Genomic DNA, 8785 nt, shown 5'->3' with positions numbered 1-8785 from the left:
AAGTGTGTGCTGAGGTCCAATAGAGACCTAAATATGCCATCTGGAAAAACTGCTGAGAAAGGGGAAACGAGCTGGCTTTAACCTGAGTCTAGAGATGCATGTAATATGTACGTACAATACAGATAGTGTGAGTCAACTACTGGTGCACTTAAATTATAACATAAGTCACAAATTTAAATTATAACATAAGTCACAAATGTACAATAAAGTATGTCAATTTAAATAATATGTGTACTAAGTATGGCCATAGGCCGTTTACAATTATTTGGGTCATTCACATTATAATCGTAAACCCTTATAACAGGGTTGTCTTCAAATCTTTAAATTCAGAAAAACCTCTAAAAATGTAATTTTTTCTATAGAAGAATTTCTATCCTCAGAAAAATAAATGTTAAAGAATTAAAATACAAAATTTGTGCATTTTATGCAGAAAGTAAAAAGAAAATCATTATTTCATTATAAATTTAATCATAAACAAAAATCTGCTTAATATTTTTTTAACAATAATAAAAGAATTTAAAATATTATTTCAAGTATTTCATTTTGATGTCCAGTGATATTAAAAATTCTTTTAAATTTTGACTTGCAGATGCCCTAGAGGAGTTGCATGGTATCTAAAATTTCTGTGAAACACAGTTTGAAAACCTTCAGACTACTCGAAAACTTCAGATTATGTGAAAAAAGAAATGTAGATGTAAAGAGCGGTGATTAAAAAGTTTTAATGACCAAAATATTTTCATTCTATCAGATTATTTGTGTATTTTGAAGAAGACACAATCAGATAATAAGATCACAAATAGAGGATAAGATTTTTTTTTTCTTCTGAGGGGAAAAAAAAATTATTGCATACATATAACCCTATACCATACATTGTAACATATAGAAAATTCTTGGATTGTCTACTGAAAAAAATACATAATATATGTAAATTTTAATATATAAGAAGTAATGCAAATATTTCAATAAATGAATTGATAAAAAATAGCCTTCTTAAACAACCTCATGTTTAAATTACTTAGAGGAATTTATGCCAACAGAAACATTATTGTTTCTGTTTAAGATTTACTGAATGAATATATAATTAACTGTTAATGATACCAAATGCATAATATAAAATACAGTCATTTCTTATTTTTAACATTAATTTGAGTTTTAATTAAAATTGGATAAAATTACACACCGGACAACAAGTATTGGAGATACTAAGGCAACAATAATCGGCTTAAATTGCATAAATTGGTAAGATTAGCTTTGAAGATTTGAAAAAAGCCTTTCTTCGGCAGCAGAATTTTAAAAAAAATTTTTGCCTTACCAATTTAAGAAATTTACTTTGATCCTTATTGCCATCATTCCTCCAGTTTTTAATATGAATTCCGTTAACATGAAAATTTTAATAACTTTCTGAGAATATCCTTAACAGATAAACTAAACAGCTTATCAAGACAGCCCAAATATTCTGCTAAATGTTTGTCACTAGATGGAATTTTCCATGGGTTGCAACAACTTAGCGTTCATAACATTCTTTGCCTTACGAGGAAAATTTTAAACTTATAAAGCAATATTATTGTAGTCATTTCAATCGGAATAAATTCATTGGGATAACTCGCATCTTAATTATAAATCAAATTAAGCTGAAACTGCTATCACATTGAACATGCTAAAATGAAAATGCATGCTTACTTTATAGCTAAATAATGTTACTGTATTCAGTCTGAAGCAGCTAAGAGTAAAAACTGATATTTTGATTATAAATTTAAGAAGCCGAATTTGCCAAGATGTTTAAAATTCTAAAGATTTATAAATGTTGCTTTCATCTTCAGAAGAAACTGGAAAAAGTCGGTATGTTAACAATAAAATTAACTCTGTCAAACTTTCAAGACATTTAACATTCTAAAAAAATACAAATATAACTTTGAGTACATTATAAGCATAAATTACATTGCCACTACATGTTTACTGCTGTTAAATAATTATGGGATTACAAAGGTTGAACACATAATTTGTTATTGCTTTGTCCGAGGAGTCAAATAGGACTGAAAGCATCCAATATGAAGAATGCAAACTTTTAAATTTATTATAGAAAGATAATAAAAGTGTCACTATTATCTCCACATTTGTGATACACACTCTGAAAGTGAACTAGAATGCTTTGACAAAAAGTAAAAGTACCATGTGAAAGTTGATTTTTCTTATGTAATAAACACATGGAAGTGGTGGACCTACGTGATTCTTTGTTGGAAGATACAAAATCAGTATGCTGTGCAAAAAGTGATATTTTAGATTGTTCTATCATTGGCTTATATCGCTGATATGGGTGCATTGTTATTATGCAAGAGAGCTAAGAAATGAGCTCGCAGAAATGAGAAGACAACGAAACTACTGCAGGTTATAGCTAAAAGAAACTATGAATTCGTACTGATATTTGATTCTGAAAAGCAGGAGGCATAAGAAGAATGAACTTAGGAATCGAGCAAAAATCGTTCATCAAAGGATGGTATATATGACCACATAGATCACTGGCCAGAATATTCTTAAAAAAAAAAAAAAAGAACATATGAAAGATTTCAAATCTTAAATTACGTCCAAAGGGGCGTTTTTTTAACGTTTTGTCTGTTACCATTATTTATTAAATATCACGTTCTTCGCACGCACTTAAACTACGAAATTCAGTTCAAAAGCAATAACGCAAAATAGTTTTAAAAATTGAGAATATCTTTAGAATTTCTGTTACAGAGTCTCGCGCGCTGGAGATAAAAATACATGCTGCCATTGCTCGCTATGAACCCTTCGAGTTTGTTAATCAAAAATTCGTTAAGTTTTATAAAATATGAAATCGATAATAAAACAAATTCCAAATTTCAAATTTGGACTTCTACATGCCCATATTCGCAGTAGGATTACGTCACTCAAAATTCGATGGCTCTATGTACCGTTGTTTTATCACAATGCGAGAAATATAGATATATTTTATGCATATTTTTCATTATTTAATTTCTTCATATATAATGCAGGACTCTAACATTTGTTGGCAACAGTTTAAAAAGTGAAACGGACATTTATAATGAACCAACGAAAAAAAAAAAAAAAGTTAACATTTAACAATTAATAAAATAATTAAAAACTTACTTGTAAACTTTAAAATATTTTCCCATGTTTTTTCATTATATCAACAGAATATATACTTTTTGAATAAAAAATAAAAATTTCTGCAGTATAGACACAAATAGAACGTTTCTAAAAAAATAAGCCTGCAAAATTGCTTAACAGCATTTACAAACAGTGGAGGATGATTCATGAAACTTAGCTGACATTCGCAACGGAATGAAATTGCTACACTAATCATGTTTAAAGCTGATCGCAATCTGCAATTGAATTGTTTTCATTGAATATGTAAAAAGTGGAAAGAAAAAATTTCATTTTCTTACGATTCTTAATAAACATGTCGCGTAAATAAATACAAGCATACAACAAATGTTACAAAAATTGTACTTTTATTTTTAAAAAATCACAAAGAATTACATTTTTTTCATTGCAGAAAACAAACTGCATAATTAGATTAATTAAAGATGTCGTCTTTGACGCTCATTCTTTAATAATACTTGAAAATAAAAATGCGACTTGCACACAAAAACATTTAAGGTGAAAATAACTCGAGTACATTTCTTTTCATTCTTTAATAATACTTAAAAATAAAAATGCGACTTGCACACAAAAACATTTAAGGTGAAAATAACTCGAGTACATTTCTTTATGAATATGCAAATATATTCAAATCACATAACTATGTCCACATTTCCCGTAAGCAAAGTTGTTTGCCTTGCTAAGCACAAAAGTTCGGTAAATAATAGTTCTTTATGAGCAGGGTTTAATTTCACATTCTTTGCCATATGTACAAAACGGAAAAAGTAAATTCCTACTCAACATACAAATTTTAAAAACATAACACGAAATCTTATACGATGAAATCATTCAAAATTTAACCTATCTAATAAATAATCTCCAAACTGAAGAATTATGGCATAGTGTTCCTTTTTCAGCGGCTCGACAGTCATCAACTAATCTTAGTTCCATATAGCGAAAACTAGCTTTAAAAATTATAATTAATGACCTAGTCGAAGCTTATAAGGTTACTACTTCTCGTAGCCAGTTTGGTGCAATTCGGTGAACTGCTCGTAGAAGCTCTCGATTTCATTTGGGAAGTAATCGCTGGAACTGAAATTTATGTTGTCACCCCCATATTCTGAGGGTAAAATGGCCTTTGGAATGAACTTGTGCAGACTCTTTTGATTATCTCCGTGGAAGTGAACCTGAAAATAAAAATAATAGCATATGTAATACATCACTTGATCTTTCACAGTTTCTGATAATGTGCATATAAAATCACATGCAAATAATACAATGCTATGCTAAACAAAACAGAATTTTTTCAAACAATAGGGCGAATTCAGTAGCGTTCTGTGCATATTAATGGAATTTTTTCATACGTCGTGAAATCCGGGATAGAAAGTGGTAGAAGTTTAAGACTAGTTGCAAGGTAGAAACTGGAGTAAAAAACAGGTGCAAAATCATTGCAAAGCAGTTGCCTAATTTCTTCTTTATACCAATGAATACTTTATTTTTTAACGAAATATTTTCAGTAACAACAAAAGGAAAATATTATGATAAATGCAATAAGCTTTAATTTTGAAAATATCATATAATTTGCTCATGCTGATTCCGTAAAATTTGCTTCCTTTTTTTTTTTTTTTTTTCCATGTCTCATACAAAGAATTTTCTCTTCCTCTTTATGAATCTAAAGTATGTTATTTGAAGTTTTAAATAGTCTATAGTACGCATAATTAATAATAAAGAACATTGATTTGCTGCAGATTTGTTAACACCATCTTTCAGAATTTTAAAATGTTTTTTTAAAATGAATCTTAAAAAGTTTTCATGAAATTATCAAATTTATGTACAATAAAATGCATTCACCCCCACACACATAGCTTCAGACTCCTCGCAAATTCATTCTAAATTAATATTTTAATGAAGGCGTGGTTTGCGGTTTAATTTTAATCACATAAACCAAACGTTCCATGGAAAAAAAAAGAAAGAAAAAATAAAGAAGCTTTATTAATTCTATTTAATTTTTAACTCCAACGCTGTAACATGTACATACCCTTTTCTTGATTTTTTCTGTGAGAAAAATTTTCAGCACAGACCATATGTACTGGAAAATTGTAGACTCGTTATATATATGAATGCCTTTAAAACGAATGGGCAAACAGTTCTGAAAAAAGAAACAAAACATTTCCTTTAAGATAATAATAAAGCAGAAATAAAATAATTTAAGAAACACATAAATAATTTAAGAAACAATTTAAAAAGGACACTAATCTGGAATCTGAGATTTTTTAATTTTAAAAGATAGGCTAATATAGCATTAGTATTTCTTTTCCATAAAAGAAAAAATGCTTTATAATAACGAGCAGTTGTCTCGATAATTAAATTGTTTGTTAACTCAGCAACATTGATACAGATGGCAGCACTGAATAAATTACTTCTGCTCCAGAGTAAGAATTATGTGTAGTGCTGCCATCTAGTGTTTGTAATCTTCAATTAGCCAACTGATTATCTTCTTTTTCAGTAGACAGATATAAAAAATGTGTGTGTGATTAGGATACTCGAGGGCAGGGCTAAACTGGCTTGTATACACGTTGCACATGGGGAAAACCACGAAAACGCCCATGCAGCCAGCCCGTTCGTGGGATTCGAACCTCGGACAGAACTACCAGTGTTCAGCGACTTTACCGCTCGGCCGCTGGTGGGCCCAGATATAAAAAATGAAAAATAATTGTATCAAATGATGTAATGAAAACAATGTAAGTTTTATGAATAATACAAAATTATTGCAGAATTATAAAAAAAATCCATTAATGAATCATTTTAACGAGTTCCTTTATGTTTGCAAATAAACCGAAAACATTCAGTAATGAAATACAATGCTTTGTTTTTATTTATTTTCTAATCTTATTTACAAATGACAAATTGCCAAAATCATTCTGAAAGAGGAAAATAAATCTTTCTGTGGTACATAAAAATAAATGAGAAATCAAACGGATAATTTTTTTGTGGCTGAGCGAGCATTACTTTCTTGTGTGTAACAATTAACATACCCGTCTAGCCAAATACTGTTAAGTCAAACAGGTTTGCATTCATCAGTGGCCAAGGATAAAAATCGCTGAACAGGGGTAGTTCGAACTGGGTTCGACGAAGGGACTGGCTGCATGGGAGATTTCGTTGTCGATACAAGTGTGCAACATCGATACGAGCATTTATCCTAGCAACTCTACCACAAAAATATTATTTCTTTTAGATAGTCTCACTGTGCTTCGCCGTAATCCTAACAATCGAAGCCAAAGTGATTTGGTTAGCGGAATATCAAAAGTTGAACCCAAAGCCTTTGTGGAGGACTTTCTACGGGAAATTGGCTCGTATACACGTTACACATAGGGAAAACCATGAAAACGCTCATTCAGTCAGACCATTCGCCTGTGAACCTCAGGCTTTGCTGGAAAGGAATTATCACGTTCTCTCCTTGTGCATTCTCGTGGTATAAATAGTTAGATCATATTAGGAATTGAAAGATCCGTGGTTAGAGTATCGCCGAGAGTGCAAATGATTTCTCCATTGCAGATTACAATTACACTTCCCTAATAGAATTATAACTGGGAAAATTCCATGAAATGTTGCTCTTTTTTAACGTATGATTAAACGAAGAAAAGAAAAAAATCAAGCTGAATATCGTTTTATTTCACGTGTACCTTGATATACAGAATGGCAAAACATTAAACACTATAATTCGTTTTAAAAGTAACATATTTCTCTGAAATGAATCGCTTTTAATAACCATAACTTCAGTTATTTCAAGAGCATTACAGGTGGTAAAACAAATAAAAAATGTCATTTGGTATGGCCAGATAAGAAGCAAAAAAACTTAAAAATGTAACATTTAAAGTAATATAGTATATCAAAACTATAAAAACTTGTTTTCAGTTCGAGTAGGCTCGAAAATTGATTGACGTTATTATGTGTAAATAATCTTGTTTGTCATCTTACGGAAAGTAAAACTATGTATTAAGAAAAAATCAGATATTTTAGCTCTCAGGTATTCAAGAAGAATTTCATAATGCAATTTGGATGAATGGCGGAATTATATCGAAAGAAAATTTACATTCTAATAGAAAATCTGCCAGGACCTTTCTCGTTTGTTGTGTTTAAATGCACCAAGACACCGCGAGTCATACAAACGGCAGATTAGGATTATTTCGGTTATTCGGCCATTGTAAAGGATTTTATTAGGGGAATTGGATTTTATTTACGTTATGCATTGGGAAAACTACAAAACTAATATGCAACCAGGCCGTTCATCTGGATTTGAATCTGGTTATAACTACCAGTATTCAGTGATATTACGTTTCGGCCGCCAGTGGGCTCATACTAACACTATTTTTTATTATTTATTCCTTGAAACCTAGTTAAAAAAAAAGTTATCAAATAGCTTTAATCACTTTTTACAGCTATTTATTATCTAAGGCAATGTTTTCCAATCTGTGGTCTGCCTACCAAAAGAGATCCTCAAAGCCTGCCCTTGTGGTGCTCCTAGATGTACAAAAATCATAAAGTGAAATTAAAATTCATTGTGTTTAAGCAGAATTTCTAAATTACGCAGGGCAAATATCTAACATTTTTCTGAAAATTATTACAAGTTATCCTACTTATGGATTTCCAGCTTTAGTATTAGCAACAAAAGAAGGATTTAAAGCGTCATGACTGTAGTGCTTCTAACCAGCATGTATCCAAACATAGAACATCCACGTAAAAATCTGATCCATCTAATTTATGAGTTTACCATTTATTTAACTTTTAGTTAATAAGGTTATCCAAACTCTAATAGATTTGAATTATTAAAAGCAAATATAAATTTTCTTAATGATTTAATACCAATACCTATATTAATTAAATGAAAGTTAATTAATTGTATTTTAAAAATAGAAGTAACGCATGCTAAAAAAATTTCGGTACTTTTCCGTTTCGCCCGAGCAAATGTCGCCAAGCAGACTTTATTGGCGACAACATACAGTATACACATAAAAAATGTTAACAAATGTTAGTTCTAAGAATTTTTTATTTTGAAGGGATAATAACATTTTAATAGCGTTTAAAATTTTATAAAAAGCCAATAAATAAAGACAGTAAATTTGTAAAAAGACATTTAAGAATTTACTACGCTTTCATGGTTCAACATCCTGATTCGCCGGTTCGTATCATGTGAACCCAAGTGATCTCATCTCACGTAAACTACGCTACAAAAATCTAATTCTCTCAATAATTATCTACATTAATTTCAAGTTAAATCTTAATTTGGAATACAAGTTTAAATGCAAGAATTATTTCAATTCGTACGAATAGCTCACTCAGAAATTATGTAAAACCGCAGTGCTTTACTTCGCTAGTGAATTCTCATTAGAATTGATGAATTTAACCCTTAACTTTGCCTTTTCTATATTTTCGTCTTCGGGTGAGCGGTGTGATTGCATCCTAATTGACTTAATTACCGCGAATGGCCTTAGGGCATAAAATTGAACTATCCGGGTAAAAATTCTATGTAATTGTATGCCTATGTATTGAAAAAAAAAAAAAAAAAAAACAATCAATCTGATAAGAAATGGATGCTACGTGTTTTGAAAATGAGGCGTAAAGAGTTACCAGCAAGTATATTGCGTTTGGCATCAGTTGTACCATT

The 8785-nt window shown here is 30.3% G+C and overlaps 1 protein-coding gene across 7 annotated transcripts in view; it reads right to left on the bottom strand.

Annotated features, from left to right (window-relative positions):
- Positions 1–3472: 3472 nt before the first annotated feature.
- The window catches only part of LOC118193879 (alpha-tocopherol transfer protein-like), a 304429-nt gene continuing 299116 nt past the window's right edge, over positions 3473–8785 (bottom strand). For 6 of the 7 annotated variants that reach the window (XM_085823543.1, XM_085823542.1, XM_085823544.1 and 3 more), the window contains 2 exons: positions 5159–5269; positions 3473–4307 (listed from right to left, as the gene is read on the bottom strand). In XM_085823543.1, the coding sequence (XP_085679669.1) occupies positions 4131–4307; positions 5159–5269 (288 nt within the window). In that variant the 3' untranslated portion in view covers positions 3473–4130. The remainder of the gene's footprint in view (positions 4308–5158; positions 5270–8785) is intronic. The other variant, XM_035365049.2, reaches the window with a different exon arrangement.

The sequence above is a fragment of the Stegodyphus dumicola genome, chromosome 9, assembly GCF_044657685.1.
Source record: "Stegodyphus dumicola isolate Sdum_Otavi_A_Nest chromosome 9, ASM4465768v1".
Lineage (NCBI taxonomy): Eukaryota > Metazoa > Arthropoda > Arachnida > Araneae > Eresidae > Stegodyphus > Stegodyphus dumicola.
This window is presented reverse-complemented; position numbering and strand designations above follow the sequence as displayed.